This window comes from Myotis yumanensis, unplaced genomic scaffold (assembly GCF_028538775.1).
Source record: "Myotis yumanensis isolate MYYU_CA2020_CCGP unplaced genomic scaffold, mMyoYum1.0.hap1 SCAF_11, whole genome shotgun sequence".
NCBI lineage: Eukaryota > Metazoa > Chordata > Mammalia > Chiroptera > Vespertilionidae > Myotis > Myotis yumanensis.
The window spans coordinates 56,295,380-56,316,129 of NW_027223762.1; the positions used below are offsets into that span (position 1 = coordinate 56,295,380).

At 41.2% G+C, this 20,750-nt stretch overlaps 1 protein-coding gene across 2 annotated transcripts in view; it reads left to right on the plus strand.

The window, feature by feature from the left end:
• Window positions 1-250: 250 nt before the first annotated feature.
• ANAPC1 (anaphase promoting complex subunit 1) overlaps window positions 251-20,750 on the plus strand; it is a 106,115-nt gene continuing 85,615 nt past the window's right edge. The window contains exons 1-14 of one of the 2 annotated variants that reach the window (XM_070429691.1): window positions 251-459; window positions 2,479-2,715; window positions 3,682-3,840; window positions 6,918-6,969; window positions 7,181-7,281; window positions 8,082-8,164; window positions 9,523-9,596; window positions 11,568-11,713; window positions 11,897-12,117; window positions 12,792-13,001; window positions 14,988-15,083; window positions 16,929-17,019; window positions 17,106-17,171; window positions 19,041-19,175. In XM_070429691.1, the coding sequence (XP_070285792.1) occupies window positions 2,503-2,715; window positions 3,682-3,840; window positions 6,918-6,969; window positions 7,181-7,281; window positions 8,082-8,164; window positions 9,523-9,596; window positions 11,568-11,713; window positions 11,897-12,117; window positions 12,792-13,001; window positions 14,988-15,083; window positions 16,929-17,019; window positions 17,106-17,171; window positions 19,041-19,175 (1,647 nt within the window). In that variant the 5' untranslated portion in view covers window positions 251-459; window positions 2,479-2,502. The remainder of the gene's footprint in view (window positions 460-2,478; window positions 2,716-3,681; window positions 3,841-6,917; window positions 6,970-7,180; window positions 7,282-8,081; window positions 8,165-9,522; window positions 9,597-11,567; window positions 11,714-11,896; window positions 12,118-12,791; window positions 13,002-14,987; window positions 15,084-16,928; window positions 17,020-17,105; window positions 17,172-19,040; window positions 19,176-20,750) is intronic. The other variant, XM_070429692.1, reaches the window with a different exon arrangement.

The window sequence follows — 20,750 nt, forward strand, 5'->3', positions numbered from 1 at the left end:
GCAGCTCAGGCTCGTAGTGACAGGACCCGGCGCAGACGGAGAGGCCGGGACGGTCCTGTCACAGCTCAGACTCCAGCTGACCGGGTCCTGCTTCCGGGCTCCACGCTGCGCCAGGGACAGAGGCGGTACCGGCGGGCGGCCCCAGCAGCCTCCCCTGAGGGGAGCAGACGCCGGACCCCGGGCTGCGGCACCTCCCGCGACACCCGGTCCTTCCAGGCCCCGCCCCCGGGCCCGGCGCAAAGCAGGACGGGACACCAAGATGGATGCTCTCATTTGAGCGCCTGATCTGAGCGGGCAACCTCACGCCCGCGGTCCTCAACTGCCGCTCGCTGTTTCTCGGGAGCCGGGGACGGAGCGGGAGGAAACGCTGCGGCGGCGGCGGAGTCCCCGTGACCGACTCTGCTGTGGCCCCGGGGGCGCAGCCGGGCTCCCGCGCCTCACGCGTCCCGAGTGACTCAGGTGAGGCCGGGCCGGCGGCGCTGCTAGTCGCCGCGTGTCCCTTACTCCGCACCCGACCGCCCCGGGTGGCGTGGCCTTGGGGGCTGGGCTCCGCGGCGCCCCTCCCCGCGCCGCCCCCCGGCCTCCTTCCGAGCTGAGCGCGGTGTCCGCGCGGCCGCAGCTCCGGGCGGGCCCGCCCCGTGGCCGGCGCTGCTTGAGGCTCCGGCTCGGCTCGCGGGTCTCGCCGACCCTGAGGCCCCGGACGCGGCCCTTCCGCCCGACCCGGCTCCGGTGCCTTCGGGTTCCCCCCGCGCCGCCTCGCGGTGCCCCTGGCAGGTCCTTGTTCCCAGGAAGCGAGGCCGCGGTCTCCATGCGAGCGCATCAGTTCAATGCGGTGCTGTTACAGGGGCCCCGGGAAGCGCACACACAGATGGGGCTGCAAAGATCTAAATATACTAATCAGCACAAAGTGGTCATTGTTCTGGGCAGGCGATTCTTTAATCACTGATTCTGTGGCTTCCTCTCAGAGTGTTAATATGTTGGTTATCCCGTTGACTAGAATATAGGAAGACCGGCTGGATTTTGTGGGTTTTTGTGTGTAAGTTTTATAAGGCACTATCTCAGTCATGGCCCAGGTTTAAGTGTTCACAAAACTGGCTTATCAGAAGGAGGAAAAAGTGTCATGAATGTGACATAACCGTTCTCTCAGGAATAACATTTAATTCACAGCAAAAATAACCACAATTCAGGAGCTGCGTGGGAACCACAGGCTCTGAGATATTTCAGCCAAGAAAGCTGCTGGTGCCAAAAAGACCTCAGAGGAGAAACGAAGTCAAATTAAATTGTTTGTGTTGTAAATGCTGTTTCAAACACTGTTTTTAAAGGTTGTCTAGTGCTGACATGAATGCTTGTTTTGATCTCTGTACTTGAGGATTGCAGCTTAACCGCTGTGCCACAAAACCCATTTTCATGTGGCCGTTGTCTCTGAGACAACTGGCGTCCACCTTATATGGCGCCTTATATGGTGTCTGAACTTGACAGGCTGCCAGTTACAGTCGGTAGAAATGTTCTGGAAGTAGTGGAGGGGTGTGTGTGTGTGTGTGTGTGTGTGTGTGCGCATGTGCATGTGCATGCATGTGCATGTTTTCACCCACAGCTCATCCACTTCTTTGTAGCAAAAAGCTGAATAAATTATGTTAATTCAAAGCTAGAATTGTTAAATTTGCAAACAAGCCTGACTGATCCATCGCCAGACTTATTTTATTCATGCCTTGGTCTTTTGGGTTTGGACCAGAAATTGGCATTGATTGCAATTGTATGCTTAAAATGAATTGGGGCTCAAAATTACTGATCACATTTGGTAGTTTGCTAAAGCAGTAAGTACTTCAACTTTTGATGAATTAAAAGTAATATGTTGTTTTTGTTTGTTTCATTTCAATATGCAGTGATCTGTTAGGTGTGCTTTTCAAATGAGGTGTCAGCATCTGAACAGAAATGCCCTTAAATGTTTAGAGCCTTTTACTATAAAGTAAAACCTGTCTAAATACTTAAAATGTGAAATGTGGAGATATTAGTGTGTAGTGTAGGAAAGGTAGGATAGTTATTGTGGGACATAAGTGCTTGTCTCAACCCAATAGATTCCTGCCTGTCTATTGATTCACTTGCAACTAAAATGTAGCTGTAATGTTAATTATGTAATGACTAGAGGCCTGATGCATGAAATTCATGCAAGAGCCTCGGCCCTCCCAGCCCCGGCCTGCCCTTGCATTCCTGGCTTCATCTGGAAAGTCATTCGGCTGTTCGTTCTAATTAGCATATTAGCTGTTTATTATATAGGATAGTGTAAGGTAAGTATAAAATGATAACTGTAATTACCTGAAAGAATCAGATCTGGAATGCCCTTTGATGTTATGATTACTTGTACACCTACAATGTGTGACACTCATCTAAGGATTAATGGCTCTTCTGTAAACTTTTATGATAATTTTCTTCTGGCTTTGACTCCCAACAGCTGACCAGAATGTGTTTGAATTCATACAGAAATAATGTTGATATCTGAAACCCATGTCGAACTTCTATGAAGAAAGGGCAACAATGATTGCAGCTGGGGATTTGCAGGAATTTGTTCCTTTCGGTCGAGACCACTGCAAACACCACCCTAATGCTTTGAACCTTCAGCTTCGGCAGCTGCAGCCAGCCTCTGAGTTGTGGTCCTCTGATGGTGCTGCTGGCTTGGTGGGATCCCTGCAGGAGGTTACAATCCACGAAAAACAGAAGGTTTTATTAAGATTCTCAGTTTGCTTTTGAAATGTAGAGAGATGCGATCTACTTATAATTTAAGGCTATCCAGATGCAACTGAGAAATGAGTATGATGCTACTTTGAGGGCACAGGTTAAGATTTGGTAATTTTAATCAAAGCTAAATATAACGACCTTATTGTATTATAGTGTCATGGCTGTGTATTTAGACATATAACTCATGGATTTATAATGACAGTCACTATGATTATGGTCCATTTAAAACCTCTTTCTTCACTTAGTATGTGGGGACCAGATTTCATGGTTCCCACATGGTTATTTGATGGTTAGATAGTAGAGTTAGCAATGGTCCCTGCTGCCAAAAACTTACATGTTTCTAGAGGAGAAAAGAAATGCCACATAGATTTAGTACTAGTTTTTAAATAGGGGAATGAGAACTAAGTGCATGTTAAATATTCAGTCTTTCTCATCTTATTCCAACATTTCAGGGTGGAGAAGTCTGTAGTTAGAAATCTAAACCTTTCTCTGCCCTGTTCATTTTGACGGTTGGCACAAGGGCAGGAAGGTGAATGTATATGCAGTTGTGAAGCAGGGAAATCTGCATGGTGGGTAAGCTCCCCCAGTGCCCGTGTGCACTTCACTGCACCCTCTGCTTCACCCTCCTATGCTTAATATGTCTTTAGTCTCCTAAGAATGTTGATTTAATTTTTGGATATATAGGAAAGGTCTAATTTTTGTTTGTTTATGGCAGCATAATATGGTAATATAATATAAAACACTTAATATGGAGAATTCTTGAGTATGTTCTCATTTATGAAATCAACCTAAGAGTTGGACTTTACTGAATCTTACTCCACAGGCAAAGAGAGAGTAGGAGACTTGTATCTGGATTGCTGTTCAATTTTGAGTAATTAATCTTGCTCCATAATGTTGAAAAAGAAATAAAAACCACTTAAACATGTCTTACCTATGTAAATTTTTAAGGAAAGCTGGCAGTTAAGGAGAGGCGGAAGTGAAATTGGAGAAGTGGATTATGACGAGGAACTCTATGTGGCTGGAAATATGGTGATCTGGAGCAAAGGAAGTAAAAGCCAGGCATTGGCTGTTTACAAGGCCTTTACAGTTGATAGTCCTGTCCAACAGGTGAGTTGATTTGAATTTTAGTATTTGATTGACTATTGCATATTTTTTTTAAAAAACAAAGCTCTTGCCTTAATATTTAACAGAAATGATAAAAACAGAGTATAATGATCCCAGTAGCTGTGTTTATGTTTTAACATGTGAAGATAATGGTAGGGAAGTAAACATTTCCTTTATTTTTCTCTATCAGTTTTTTACACCATTCTTTTTCAATTTAATGGTAATGTTTAAACATTTGAGTAATTAAATCAATTATTGTCAAAATTTTAGGACTAAGGGTACAAGAATATATTAACACATGATTATATTTGATTGTAGGATGTTGAATAAATAAAAATCAGATTCATGGTAGTACTCAAGAGTAAGGGAAAGGAAAACAAATCTAGTTTGTTGTCATTGCACTTAGCCATTACACCTAATTTTGTCCTAAAAATTAGTAATTAAAGGGACAGAATTAAGCATTTGCCCTGCCTTTTTAGGAGCTTTGTGGTTCATCTCTAGTTAATGAAGGAAAACCCTTATTTAAAGAAGAATACCAGCTAATAAATATAGAAGGAATTGCAGAATTTAAAAATCTCCATTCTGTACTCTCCAGTGTAACCTCTGATTCAGATAAAGATTGTAAATAGATAGTAATGCCATTGTGTGAAAGGTATTTAGGTGTCACCCAAAGTGAAGAAACAAATGCATCTCTACTTTGAAGCTGCGTGTTGTTCTCCACCTCCACAACCTGGTGGGTTTACCATCACTAATAGGGGACAGAGGGCTCTTTTATACCTACAGCTGTAATGTGGCATGGAGACATGATGTCATCTACTCAGTTTTCTTCCCCAAAATATTTGACATGAATATGTAGACATAACTTCCAGTTATAGGAAGTATGGGGGCTAGAGGATCAGTTTGTAAAATGAGAGAGGAATGAGTGGAAGTATGGATGAAACAAGAATAGCCAGAGTTGAGAATTATTGAAGCTGGCTGATGGGGATGCATCACAGTACTCTTTTTATTTTGTATACTAGAGGCCCGGTGCACAAAAAATTGTGCACTGGTGTGGGGTGGGGGCTCCCTCAGACAAGCCTGCCCCCTATCACATACTGGCAGCCCTCAGGGATGTCCTACTGATGGCTTAGGCCGCTCCCTACTCCCCTTGGGGAGCGGGCCTAAGTCACAGTCTGGCCTCCCTTTGTGGGAGTCGACCCGACTGATCAGGGGAAGGCACCAGCCCCATCACCCCGCTGCTACAGCCACTGCCAGTCACCGCAGCCACCAAGGTGTTTTCATCAACACGGACTCCAGTCCCTTCACCATGGAAAAATGACAACTTTCTTTTGGCATTTTCAAGATGTGTCTTTCATAGGAAATGACCTTTCTTTCTTTCTTCTTTTTTTTTTTTTAATTATCACCTGAGGATATGTTTCCATTGATTTTTAGAGAATGTGGAAGAGAAAGGGAAAGACAGAGAGAAACATCAAAGTGAGAGGAACACTTTGATTGGTTGCCTCCTGCATGACCCCTGACCTGGGCCCGGGCCAGGGAGGAGCCTGCAACCTAGGTACATGCCCTTGGCCAGAATTGAACCCAGAACCTGCGGTGGGCAGGCTGAGGCATTAACCACTGAGCAAAACCAGCTAGGGCAGGATATGACATTTCTTAGCCCTCCAGCAGCGGACCTTCCTTTTTTTCTCCAGGAGTGTGGTAAAAAACCCTAGATCACCTTATTGGATTCTTATTACTCAAATTACTAAGAATATTACCAGTGGCATACAGGGAGCTTAGCCAATGAGTAGTCAGAAAAGGTGTTTCCTCTGTAGTTCATACCAGTTGCCGGCTTGGCCCCTGCCCAGGCCTAACACCTCTGGCCAATTCATTAGGCCTGGGCAGGGGACCTACAGCTCCTTGCGATTGCCAGCTCCGCCCCTGCCCAGGCCTAATGCCTCTGACCCCTGCCCAGGCCTAAGGCCTCTGACCAAGGCCTTAGGCCTGGGCAGGGGACCTCCAGCTCCCCGTAGTCGCCAGCTCCGCCCCTGCTCCTCGCCATTGCCGGCTCCATCCCTGCTCCCCACCATCTCTGGCTCTGACCCTGCCCAGGCCTAATACGCTTGGCCAAGTAGTTAGGCCTGGGCAGGGCACCCCCAGCTCCCCATGATGGCACACTCTGCCCCTGCACCCCGTGATCGCTGGCTCCACTCCGCCCCTGCCCAGGCCTAAGGCCTCTGGCCAAGGCGTTAGGCCTGGGCAGAGGACCTCCTGCTCCCCGTGATCACCAGCTTTGCCCCTGCCCAGGCCTAACCATTATGCTTTGAATAGGCAAATTCACAAAAACAGCAAGCAAGTAGAATGTTAGCTGGGGGAGGGAGGAATGGGGAGTTATTGTTGAATTGGCAGTTTCTGTTTGGGATAATGGAAAAGTTTTGGAAATGGATAGTAATGAGGTTGTACAACTTTGTGACTGTACTTGATGCTACTGAATTTGTATACCTCAAAATGGTTAAAATGGTAAATTTTATGTTATATATATTTTACCACAATTGAAAAAAATCCATAAAATGCCATTAAGTAATTTCAGTAAGTGATTGTCAGGCATGCCAGTGAAAGTTGAATGGCATTTCCTAGTTTATATTTTGTAAGGTAAAAGGGAAAGGTTAGTTTTTCCAAAGATTTTTCTGAAGTGACTCTAGGAATGTCAAAGAATGTTAAGATTGTTAAGTAAATCTGTAGATTATAAAATAGCTCTTCTGATAATCTTTAGTTTTATATTGGACATAGGGTCTAAGAAAGGTTAAGCTGCTGTTTGAGGTCACTTTTGTGGCAAGGCTTCTATCTAGTAGATTTTTAAAATTTTTGTCTTCCCTTTCCTTTTCATAAAATTTATTTGCACACATGGTTTATCTTCCCTTGTAATATTTATCATTAATTAGTCTCATTTTATTTTATCTTTTTTTTGTTCCCATGGTGCCTGTGTTGAGCTGATGAGGAGACGGTTGTTATGTAAATGTCATAATTATTATGTAGATACCATTTGTTAACAGACTGCTGTTTAGATACAATTTTCTTAGGTGAGCATTTTGTTTTAATTTTAGGCATTGTGGTGTGACTTCATTATATCACAGGATAAGTCTGAAAAAGCCTACAGTAAGTTACTTGAAATTTTATTGCACTTTTTGATTCCAAAGGTATACCTCATTGTTTTTTTCTTCAAAATAAGTAGTCACTAATAATAGTGGTTTTGCTTAAGTATTTTTATCTTGCTCATTAAAGAATTTGTATTATTGGGAATTGTAATTTTGATGGGAATTTTTTTTGGGGAAAAAAGCATACATGTTATTATATCCTTTTTTTGCAGGTAGCGCTGAAGTAGAAAAATGTATATGTATATTGCAAAGCTCATGTATCAACATGCATAGCATAGAAGGAAAGGATTACATAGCTTCTTTACCTTTTCAGGTAAACTTGAGTGTTTCCATGCTGTTTTGTTTGGTTGGAGAATACTTTTTAGTTAATTGGTTTCAGAAGTATTACTACTTTTATATCTTATAGTTATCAAGGATGTTATTTTTACTCAAAATAACTAAGCAGCTTTAGTTGCTTACTATTTTCCCATTCTTTGCATAAAAAGTAATTTAGTGGAATGAATATGAAGTCTTTTCTGAGTTTTTTTTTTCAATTGAAGTGATATACAGGAAATAATTTTGATTATAGTAAGCACATGATAGTATTAGTCTTTTCCCTGTTTCTCTTCATCACATTAAAGTTTTATCACATTGTAACTTTGCTACTGATATTTGCAGCCCTTGGCAGAAAATTTGGGTTGAATATTTCCTTACAGTAGACTTGCTCTTGTCTTACACTTGCTTATTAGAATTACTTTTTAAAAATATTATAGTTAATAATCATGTTATTTACTTATTTTTTAAATATATTTTTATTATTGATTTCAGAGAGAAAGGGAGAGGGAGAGATAGAAACATCAATGATGAGAAAGAATCATTGATCAACTGCCTCCTACACGCCCCTACTGGGGATCGAGCCCACAACCTGGGCTTGTGCCCTGACCGGAATCGAACTTGGGACCCTTCAGTCTGCAGGCTGACGCTCTATCCACTGAGCCAAACCAGCCAAGGCGATCATGTTATTTTGTAAAGCTCTTATTAAATTCGAAGAATATCTAATTTTCTATATTGTTTTCTGAAAACATGTTATAAAGAGTAGTTTACTTCTGTTTTCCCCACCCTTTTACCTGACAGGTTGCAAATGTTTGGCCCACCAAATATGGATTGTTGTTTGAACGAAGCAGTTCTTCACATGAGATACCTCCAGGTCCACCCAGGTATCCAGTTTACTCAGTTCAGAATATTATTACTAGCGCTTTTTTTGTGTTCTGAGGTGAAATGGTTTCCCTCTGAATTTGGGATGACGATAATTTTCATGAAAACAGCATAGATTTATGCCACTTTCTCTCATCTCAGTGATGAGCACTCCTGAGTCTTCTCCTTACTTGGGTACTGAGTCACTTACAATTCCTCCCCCAGCCCCCCAAGTTGTAAAATTGAACAAGCATAAGGTTTAAAGATAACAGTACTCAATTCTTAACTCTCTCATCTTTTTATTGTGCTTCTTTGGGCAAATCATTGGAGCCTTCTTGGCTTTAGTTTTATTATTTGTTATAGAAATACTCTAGTTTACCTCTTGGATTTATGCAGGATTAGGTGAGCTAATGTATACAACCTGTTTTTGTTGTTAATCCTTACATGAGGATTTTTTCCATTGCTTTTCAGAAAAAGTGGAAGGGAGGGAGGGAGGGAGGGAGAGAGAGAGAGAGAGAGAGAGAGAGAAACATCCATGTGTCTCTCCTACATCGACTGGTTGCCTCCCGCACATGCCCCAACTGGGGGTGAGGAGTGAACCTGCAACCAAGGTACATACCCTTGACTCAGAATCAAATCTGAGACCCTTTGGTATGTAGGCCGATGCTCTATCCATTGAGCAATACTGGCCAGGGCTAAAGTATCTAACCTTTGACACAGGGCTTAGTATGTATTAGAAGCGCGAGAAATGATAGGTGCTCATTGATGGTGTATTTACCTGTCTCTGAATGAATCAGTTATGAGCTCACTGAAGGGCAGGGACATGCAGTGCTTTATCACAGTGTGGTGCAAGTAGTAGATACTATGTTTTTAGAAAATTGCTTACAGATTTTAATCTTTTTCTGTGTTTAGATAGAAGGTCTGTTCCCCTCTCCTCTTTAAAACACAGCCTCTTTATTTACTTGAAGTTTTTCTTTTCAAGTACACTCCTGTGTAAATAGGTGTAGGAGACAAAATTTCTTTCTTAGCTTCCAAAGACACTGCTGCTAACAGTGGTTACAAAAAAACAGACTGCTTTATGCCCATTACCCCATTGTTCCGTAATGCGATGACTGCTGTTTGCAGATTGTCTCTGGGCTGCATTGATTTTCCTGGGTTGGGTATGCTTACAGTCTCCTGCATAAGAGGGATTTCTAGGAATGAAATAGGAGAGACTAAAAAACAGTCTGTAGAAAGTTTAGAAAGCTTCTTTTTGAGAGGATAGGTTTCTAGTTTTTAGTGCAATTTAGAGAAGATATTTCTTTGCAAGGAAGGTGCAAAATTTGTGCACAAATGGAGTCATCTTGTATTGGTGATTGATTATTTGTTTTTTTATTACTAGAGAACCTTTACCCACTATGTTCAGCATGCTGCATCCACTAGATGAAATAACTCCACTTGTTTGTAAATCTGGAAGTAAGTGTATTTTTAGACATTCTTTTACATAGCTCTTTTTTGGAATTTGGGTGTGGGGAGAAAATGAAGGCTCTTATGAAACTTTAACTTGTTTCATAAAAATAATATAATTTAAACATTTTACAAAAATAACCTTTTTATTATGAAAATAGTTCATATTAAAGTAAGAACTTCTTGAATACCATTATATTAACTATTTGAACAGCTATTCTTTTCCTGAAAATAGGGCCTATAAGTTGATCAGGATTACTGATAGATTTGCTAATCTATCTGTAGAAGACTTTGGTCTCTGTTCCTTAGTGATTAATAAGTAAATGAATGATACTTAGATGAGCTAAAATTGATTACTTCTTTGAAGAGAAAAATATAGGTTCTTATGCCCTACTGTGTAAATTTTATTTTTATATTTTTAAAAAATATATTTTTATTGGTTTCAGAGAGGAAGGGAGAAAGAGAGATAGAAATATCAATGATGAGAGAATCATTGATCAGCTGCCTTCTGCACACCCCACACTGGGGATCAAGTCCACACCCCGAGCATGTGCCCTAACTGGGAATTGAACCGGGTACTCCTGGTTCATAGGTCGATGCTCAACTACTGAGCCACGCTAGCTGGGCTGTACTGTGTAAATTTTAATATTTCATTTTCCCTGCTCATAAAAACCTGATTTGCTGGGGCTCAGACTTTTAATATTTGCTACAGGTATTTCTGTATGAGTATTTTAAAATGTTCAATGTGGCCAAACATGATAATTGGTAATTGTGATTAGCAAGGATAGAAAGCTAAAAAAAAAAAAATTAATACACACACACACACACACACACACGTGTGTGTGTGTGTGTGTGTGTGTGTATGTGTGTATATATATGTTTTGTCTTATTTTTATCCCAAGTACATATTCTGAAATATGAGGTGTTTGTCTTCTGTATCAGGGCTTGGCAAACCATAGCCGGTAAGGCTTAAGAACTAAGAATGGTTTTTACCTTTTCAAAGGGTGTAGAAAAAAATACCCCAAAAAGATTATGTAACAGAGTCAGTCACAAAGCCTAAACTAGTTACTCTTTGGTCTTTTACAGAAAAAAGTTTGATAATTCTATATTTTATTGGTAACAGTTACAACATAACTGAACATGTTAGCACCTGTGATTGAATTGTGTGTGGCCATTATTGATCATGTTTTTGAATAATAAACTCAGGAGTTGCTTATTCATAATGTTAAGTATGATGTAAAATAATACAAATTGATTTTGATTTTGAAAAGACCTGAGAAGTGTGTGTATATGTATAGGGGAAACTAGAAAAAATACTCCCAGATGTATTAATAGTGGCTATTGAGATGGTGGTATTATGAGTGCTTTTTATTTTTTTAAATAAAATGCTTACTTTTATAAAAGAATTGCATTCTTTTATTTTCTAATTTAACTGAAAGGGGGAGCATTTAATATGTTGTTAAATAGGGACAGAGAAGTCAATTCTTGGTACTATCAGAAACTGAACTCTAAGCCTTATTTTGAATGTATAATTAGTAAAGCAGAAACAGGTGTACTCTTCACTGTTTGAATGGTTATTATGAAGGACTAATTTCATACAGAAGAAGAGAATCAATAAGGAAGTCAAACTTGGCAGAATAGTTGATTGAAATCGATAAACAAGTTGCTTATTGGAGGAGTGGACCTTTCACCCATGGCTGATGAATTTAATGGTGGATCAGCACAAATCTTCATCTTTTAATTGTGTGTATGTGAAATTGAAACCGGTAACTCTCTCATCTTTAACGTATTCTGAGGAATTTGATGCTTAAAGTAAATTTATTAAAAATATAGGGTCAATTAATTAATATATTAATGGATTTTGTGCCTTAATTGGTTTGGTTTCTCTTGATCTTTAGGAATTGCAAGGTGTCTTTTTATAAAGAACAGATTTGTAAAGTTTATTGTTCAAAACCTCATCATTTCTGTTTGATCTTTCAGGTCTTTTTGGTTCATCACGGGTTCAATACGTTGTAGATCATGCGATGAAAATAGTTTTTCTCAGCACTGACCCCTCCATTGTAATGACCTATGATACTGTTCAGTGTCTGCATTCTGTGTGGGTTCTCCGGAGAGTCAAAGCAGAGGTAAGGATAAAGGGTAGTTAATACTGAAAACCTTCACATGTTTTTGTGAAATAGATTTGAGCTTCTTAGGGAAAAAGAAAGATGGTGTCCTTAAGAATTCATATCCACCCTGAATTTTCACAAGGAAATTACCCTTTTTATCTAATTATAATCTTTTCTCCCTTCTCATCATTCTTACTTAAGGAAGAGAATGCCGTTTTAAAATTCTCTGAACAGGGGGGAACTCCTCAGAATGTGGCCCCCAGTAGCTCCCTCACAGCAAACCTCAGAAGCCTCTCCAAAGGAGATTCCCCCGTGGCCTCGCCTTTCCAGAATTACTCCTCCATCCACAGTCAGAGCCGCTCCACCTCCTCGCCCAGCCTGCACTCACGCTCTCCTTCCATCTCCAACATGGCGGCTCTAAGGTGGGGATCCACTGTGGGTGTTACCTTGTTTTACCAAGATAGACCAAGAAAAACATAACTTTTTTGAAACTTTCTCTTAGTTTTGAGGAATTTAAAATTTCGGTTGCCAGCCCTTGGATAGTTTTGGGGAAGACAGCCATTATTCCAGTTGTGTTACCCATTTTTAACGAGTCATATTTAGAGGCTGCCTGTGTTTGTCATAAAATTAGTTATCTCATTTGTGCTAAGTGGCAGCAGTTTGATGAATATTGGTTGCAAAAATATTTTGATGCTATTTTGTCTTAATTCGAGTTAGTTTTTCTTTTGTTTGGTTGTCTCTCTAGCTATTAGCTATCTATTGATACAGTAATGTAGTTTTGTTGGTGTGCAAATGTGAGCATACAGGAACATAGTTTAGACGTTTTGAATGATATAAACAATTCATTTTTTGAGGTAGAAAGTGAACTGATTTTCAGTTTTAAAAGAAGGAATTCTAAGAAGAATTGGAAATCTTTACAGTATAATAGAACACATTAACATGACGTAGTTATTCCTTTTTCAAGAAATTGTTTTTCTGACTGGGGTTTTGCCATCACGAATGCTCTTTGTACCCAGAAGTTTGGAAAGTGTTCCTGGAAAGCGTGTGATACCATCTTGCACTGTGGTTGTGATGCCCTCTCTCCTCTGTTTTGCAGTCGTGCTCATTCCCCTGCTTCAGGAGTGCACTCTTTCACGGGGGTGCAAAGGTTCAACCTTTCAAGCCATAATCAATCTCCAAGGAGACACAGTATTTCTCATTCTCCAGATAGTAATTCGAATAGCTCTTTTCTTGCACCAGAAACAGAGCCAATTGTTCCTGAACTTTGTATTGACCATTTATGGACGGAAGCGATTACTAATATAAGGTTTGTAGTATATATTTTTATGTTCAAAGAAAAATGTTGCTAAAAGTCTTAGAAGATACTTGTTATTTTGCCTAAACTTCTTTTAATATGTTCAGTTATTAGTACTTATAAACATGTATAGACACGTATTAAGGCCACCTCTGTTTCAGGAGAGGATGTTAATGACATTAAAGTGATCATAAAAATTTTTTTGTGTCATTTGTTATTTCTTTTTTAACTTAGTAATCTCTCAGATTTGAGGTGTTTGATGGTATAGGGAGAAACAACTAATTTCTGTAGATTAGGAAACTTGGGATTTTTATAACATTTTTTAATGTTTTTCTCTTTATGTTAGTTGAGTGTTGCCTGTTCTTGGGAAACAGTTCAGATCTGTTCTAGCCATACAGAGCCTCTAGGTCAAGGTAGAGTTTTGTTTACATTGGTTGACCTACTTAAAGAAAATTTATCTTAATGACTAAATACCTCAGTGTGTGTCCCTAAAAAGTAAGGACAATTCCTTATCCAACTGCAATACCATTGTTAACCCAGCCAATTAACAGTAAGTTCTTATCTCATCTAATAGTCTGCCTTTGTGTTTCAAGGCTTTCATGTTAATACTAGAGGCCCGATGTACGAATTCATGCACAGATGAGGTCCCTCAGGCAGAGGGACCTTGGGAGGTTGGCTGTGGGAGCACACTGACCGTCTGCCCCTTGGTGGTCAGTGCACATCATAGCAACCAGTCGGCTGGTCGTTCAGTTGTTCGGTCACTTAGGCTTTTATATATATGTAGATGAGAGAGTAGGTTTTAAGGAGCATAACCAAAACAGGGAAAGCATTGAAAATACAGGGGAAGGAAATGACGAGGGACAAAACCAGCAAGGAGCACAGGTGGAGATTAGCCTGAGGAGAAAGAAGGTGGTGTTTATCAGACATAGAGGCAGGGGGTTGAGCTGAAGCCTTACAGCCTCTCGTCTGTGAGGCCGAAGGCAGATGCACGCTCTTAGAGCAGGGGTCCTCAAACTACGGCCCGCGGGCCACATGCAAATACAAATATTGTATTTGTTCCTATTTTGTTTCTTTACTTCAAAATAAGATATGTGCAGTGTGCATAGGAATTTGTTCATTGTTTTTCTTTAAACTATAGTCCGGCCCTCCAAAGGTCTGAGGGACAGTGAACTGGCCCCCTGTTTAAAAAGTTTGAGGACCCCTGTCTTAGAGGGTCATTAGAGGAAAGTAGAGATGGGAATACAGTGTTGAAGTAGCTTCTCTGATATAAAATAAAATAAAAAATTCCTACTTTTAAAAACCTTGGTAAGTTGAATATATTGTAGATCCCTATTTTAAAGATTTCTGATCTTTTGCTCCATTCTAGGAAGAAACCTTTGGCAATTAGAGGCGTGGATTGAAAAAAATTAGTAAATAGAACCTAATCTGAGAGAGAGAGAAGAGATACAGGAAAGGGCTTTTTATGAAATGTCTGATCCCTTAAAGCAGCGGTTCTCAACCTGTGGGTTGCGAACAATGAAATACATCCTGCATATCAGATACTTATATTATGATTCATAGCAGTAGCAAAATTACAGTTATGAAGTAGCAACGAAAATAATTTTATGGTTGGGGGTCACCACAACATGAGGAACTGTATTAAAGGGTCGCGGCATTAGGAAGGTTGAGAACCATTGCCTTAGAGGGATAGGAATTCAAGTCTGCATTACTTTAGCAGTTGGTGACTTGCATATTATGGAAGTAAAAAATTCATTGATGTTGCTTAAATTTATTGTGATTTCCCCCCAAGAAAGCTGTAGACTCAGAATCAAATAGCTGAAAGGAATCTCAGGAATCATGAAATTCAAATCCTAGAAGTGTTTTTGGGTCTTCCAGGTTATTGCTTGACCCATGTAGTTTTAGGTTTCTGGCAGAATATTTTTCAAAGACTTTTAATGGTTGCTGTGGTAGACTTTTGAGCCAATGCTGACAGTTACTTTATTTATATATCTATTTCAGGGAGAAAAATTCACAGGCCTCAAAAGTGTTTATTACATCTGACTTATGTGGGCAAAAATTCTTGTGCTTTTTAGTAGAGTCCCAGCTCCAGTTACGGTAAGTGCATAGTCCCATTGATATTCTGTGTAAATAAATCTAGGGCTGCCCGCCCTCCCTTCCTCCCTCCCTCCCTCCCTCCCTCCCTTCCTTTTATCCTTCTTTCCTTGGAGTAGCTTTATTGCAGTAATTTATATAACATAAAGTTGACATGTTTAAGTATACAATTAAACAATTTTTAGAAAATTTACAGAGTTGTACTACCATTACCACAATCTAGTTTTTAAAATTTCTCTAATCTTAAGATCCTTTGTGCATGATTTGTAGTCAGCCTCATTCCCATTCCCAGCCTGTGGCATCCGCTCTGTAGGCTTTCATCTTTGGATTTGCCTTTCCTGGACATTTTATAGAACTGTGCAGAATGTAGCTTTTGTGGCTAGCTTCTTTCACTAGCATAATGTTTGCTAGGTCCCACCATGTTGTAATGTGTGTGAGTGTGTAGTCCTCCATTGTGCAGATACATCAGGTGTGGTTTATCCCTCAGCAGTTGATGGACATTTGGTCTGTTTCTACTTTTGGACCCTTGTGAGTTAGGTAGCTATGAACATTGGAGCTAAAGTCTTTGTGTAGACATACATGATTTATTTTTTCTTGGGTAGATAGATAGGAGTGGATGGTTTGGTCCAATGATAAATTCATTTTTAATTTTTAAGGAATTGCCAGATTGTTTCCAAGTAGGCTGAACTGTTTTCCATTCCATCCAGCCACATCTGAGGCTTTCAATTTCTCCTTGACAAGATCAGGTATTGTCATTCTCTCTGATTGTAGTGAGTGTGAAGGGTTTTAATTTGCATTTCCCTAATGATTTATGATGTTGAACATCTTCTTGTGTGTTTATTAGCCATTTATCTTTTTAGGTGAAATGTATATTCCTGTCTTTTGCACATTTATTTATAATTTTATTTTGAAATAATTATAAATCACAGGAAGTTGCAAAATAGTAGAGGAGTCCTGTGTACCTTGTACTCTTTTTGCTTCAGAGTTAACATCTTACATAACTTTAGTGCATGATCAAAACTAAGAAGTTGATATCAGTATAATCTACAGACTTTATTCAGGTTTCATCAGTTTATATGGATGTGTGTGTGTGTGTGTGTGTGTACATGTACGTATGTGTGATTCCAGGAAGTTCTCTCAGTGTGTAGATTTGTGCAGGTGTCACAATCAAGGTATAGAACTTATTTATTACCTCAAAGGTCTCCCTTGTGCTTCTCCTTTATAGTAACACTAGAGGCACGGTGCACAAAAATCGTGTACTGGGGGTGGAGAAGGGGGAGTCCCTCAGCCCTACGCCATCTCACAGTCCAGGACCCCTCAGGGGATGTCCTCCTGCTGGCTTAGGCCAGATCCCCAGGGGGAGCTGGCAGTCAGACATCCTTCTCGCAGTCTGGGGCTCTTCCAGTCTCAGACCCCTTGCTCCTTACCACCCGCCTGCAGCAGAGGTGGGAGAGGCTCCCGCTACCACCACTGTGCTCGCCAGCTGTGAGCCCAGCTTTTGGCTGAGCAGTGCTCACCCTGTGGGAGTGCACTGAACACCAGGGAAAAGCTCTTGTGTGATTGCCCCCTGGTGGTCACTGCATGTCATAGCAACTAGTTGTTCCACTGTTTGGTCGATTTGCATATTAGGGTTTTATTATATAGGATATACCACCCCCACCCCCATCACTAACCCCTGACAACCACTAATCTGTTCTCCATCTCTATAATTTTGTCATTTCAATATATATAAAAGGAATGCTACAATATGAAACCTTTGGAGCTGGGCTTTTTGCATAGTACCCTTGAGATCAGTACAGGTTATTACATGTGTCAATACTTTGTGTTTTTTTTAAATTTAATCTTTAGCTGTGTAAAGTTTCAAGAGAGTAATGATAAGACCCAGCTCATCTTTGGCTCCATCACCAACATACAGGCAAAGGATGCTGCGCCAGTGGAGGTAAATGCAGGCACTTTCTTGAGAAGTTGAAAATCATGCTTTATAACTTGCACAGACTTTAAAATAAAATGTGTGTCCTCTTTTAGAAGATAGACACCATGCTGGTTCTGGAAAGCAGTGGAAACCTGGTGCTGTACACAGGAGTGGTTCGGGTGAGTCAGAAGCAGCTTTTGGTGCTTTTGTAGGGCTGCCTCCTTAGTTATGATTTTGTATTGTTGCTTTAGTTTTCTATTTAAATATTTACTCCCATTTGTAGGATTTGGCAGAAGGTTTATTTTGTAAGAGCTGAAAATGAAGTTCCCAATTTAGGTTGGTCCTAAGTGGGAGGTTGCCTCACTGCCATTAGATAGGTTGGCACTGGGAACCCAGAATAGATGGGAACCTTCAGTGAGGATAGAGATACTTTAAAAAAGAGTTAAGCTGATGTTTTATAAATTGAAGTGTTGAAATTGATACATGGGTAGCTTTGATAATTCTCAAAGTTTTTGTAAAGTTCTATTATATTAAATGTATACTGTGTTGGGTGGATCTTTTATCAGTTGTGAAATTTATATATGAATAATGTAAATGTTGCAAATTTAAATTATGAAATTTAGTACATACACCAGTTTGAAGAATGACAACATTTGTGTAAGCTATACTCAGGTTAAGAAATAGGGTGCTGCCAGTATCACTTGTCTCCTGGGAGTTCTTTCCTGACTGTCCTCATCTCCCCACCTCCCCCAGATAGACACTATCCTGACTTCTGCCATAAATCAGTCCCTTGTTTTTATTATTTGTTTTGCACTTATGTATGTATCACTAAAGATTGAATTGTTTGGTTTTCCTCATTTTGAATTTTTATGTAAAGGACACCATGCCATATACTTTTCTCTGACTTGATTATTTTGCTCAACATTGTGCTATTTTTAGATTTATCTATCTTGATGTGTAGTTGTTTCCCTATTCACTGTTACATGATATTCCATTGAATGATGATACAAACCTTCACTATTTTACCTATCACTAAGGTTGGTTGTTGTTTCTGCTGTAGTTCTAGTAAACAGTAATTTAAAAAAAAAAAAATCCTTATATATGTCCCCTAGCCTCTATGGCAGGGGTGGGGAACCTTTTTTCTGCTAAGGGCCATTTAGATATTTATAATATCATTCGAGGGCCATACAAAATTAGCAACTTAAAAATTAGTCTGCTATACTTGGTCAAACATTTAATTAACTCACCCCTAATGCCTTGGCGGGGCCAGACCAAATGATTTTGTGGGCCTTATACATCCCTTAGGCCGGATGTTCCCCACCCTTGCTCTAGAGTATATGCACATTTACTTTGGCTATGTGGTGCCAGATAGTTTTCCAAATATATATGCACCTTTGATATTTCAAATTTTATGCTCAAACACTAAAGATCAAAGAAAATTAAAATTTTAGTAATGTATCAAATTCTACCATCCAATACACATATCTTGGTATAATTTCTCTTGGTCTGACTCCTTCTCTTTATTACTGAGAAAAGAATTATTTCTTGCAGGAAAGTGTGGAAAATACTCAAAACTAAAGAGAAATTTTAACAATATACATATGTATTGTCAATATACCTCCCAAAAGCTAATAAAATTACAAAAGTTGCCAAAATAAAATCCATAGGATTAAAAAACAAAAATGACAATGAAAACTAATGCATACAGTGTGGGGGCAAAAGTACATTTACGGTTGTGAGTATGCAAAATGAAGTTTATTTTTGTATTACTATTTATTAATTTATGTATTATTTTCCATATGAACAACTACAAACCTACTTTTGTCCCACCATGTATACATATAATGCTTTTAACAAACTCTCAGAAACCTCCAGCTAATGAAGAGAAGGAGTCAGACCAAGAAAAATTATACCAAGATATGTGTAGTTGGATGGTAGAATTTGATACATTACTAAAATTTTAATTTTCTTTGATTTTTAGTGTTTGAGCATAAAATTTGAAATACCAAAAGTACATATATATTTTTACATCCTTTCATTGCTTTAAGGTGGGCAAGGTTTTTATTCCTGGACTTCCTGCTCCTTCCCTGACAATGTCCAATGCGATGCCTCGGCCCAGCACTCCACTTGACAGCGTCAGCACTCCTACACCTCTGAGTAAACTGCTTGGAACCTTGGATGAGGTGAGAAAGGAATTAGGTGTTGTCAAAAATGAGTAATGTTTTAAAGAAGTTTGGTCAGATGTTCTTTCCACAATTACCTCCCCCCCCCCACCCCCCCCCCCGTTTTAAAAATGACAGAATTGGCAGTTTAGCTAATACTTGTAGAATATGAATATTTCCAAGTACCAGTGTCTCAGTCAACGTGCACTGACCTTCTGTGTATGTGGAAGGTACAATGAAAGGTGCCGCAGTGATGAGAATGAGGCATTCTTTTCCATCCAGGGATCTCACCATTTACTTTCGTGAAACATGTAGTGTCTGCATAATCTACACTAATAAAAGAGAAACATGGTAATTAGCGTACGACCGCTACCCTTTTCATTGGCTAATCAGTGAGTATATGCAAATTAACCGACAACCAAGATGACGGCTAATTTGCATATGTCGGCTCCAAGCCACAGACTGAGGCTTAGACCTGGGTAAGGGAGGAGCCAGCCAGAGATCGTTGAGCCAGCGATGGTTGATGGCGGTGATGGCAGGGGGAACCGGGGTGGAGCCAGCCAGTGATCATAGATGGCGGTGGCGGAGGGGAGCTGGGGGTGCCCTGGCCCAGGCCTAAAGCCTTGGCCAGAGGCTTTAGGCTTAGGTTGGGGAGGAGCCAGCCAGCGATTGTTGATGGCGGCAGAGGTGGGGAACCAGGGCGGAGCCAGCCAGCGATCAGCTGAGGCGGGAGCTGGGGGTCCCCAGTCCAGGCCTAACGCCTTGGCCAGAGGCTTTAGGGTTGGGCCAGGGAGGAGCCAGCCAGCGATCTTCCGCAGCGGCGGAGGTGGGGTCTGTGGCGGCGGTGGCGAGCTGGGGGTGTCCCGGCCCAGGCCTAAAACCTCGGCCAGAGGCTTTAGGCTTGGGCCGGGGAGGAGCCAGCCAACGATTGTTGATGGCAGCGGCGGAGAGCTGGGGGTGCCCCGGCTCAGGCCTAAAACCTCGGCCAGAGGCTTTAGGCTTGGGCCGGGGAGGAGCCAGCCAACGATTGTTGATGGCAGCGGCGGAGAGCTGGGGGTGCCCCGGCCCCGGCCCAGGCCTAAAACCTCGGCCTGAGGCTTTAGGCTTGGGCTGGGAAGGAGCCAGCCAGCGATCGGCTGCGGCCGGAGGTGGGGGTACCCCGGCCCAGGCCTAAAGCCTCGGCCAGAGGCTTTAGGCTTGGGCCGGAGAGGAGCCAGCCAATGATTGTTGATGGCGGCGGAGGCGGGGAACCAGGGTGGAGCCAGCAATCGTTGATGGCAGCTGCGGAGAGCTGGGGGTGCCCTGGCCCAGGCCTAAAACCTCGAGCAGAGGCTTTAGGCCTGGGCCGGGGCGCAGCCAGCCAGCGATCCTTGATGGCCACGGTGGCTTGGAGCTGAGGGTGCCCTGGCCCAGGGCTAATGACTCGCCAGAGGCGTTAAGCCTGGGCAGGGGCCAAACCAGCAATTGGTGTGAACTACAGAGGAAACACCTTTTCTGACTGCTGATTGGTTAAGCTCCCTGTATGCCACTGTAATTTGGGTAATAAGAATCCAAATAGGTGATCTAAGGTTTTTTTTACCACACTCCTGGAGAAAA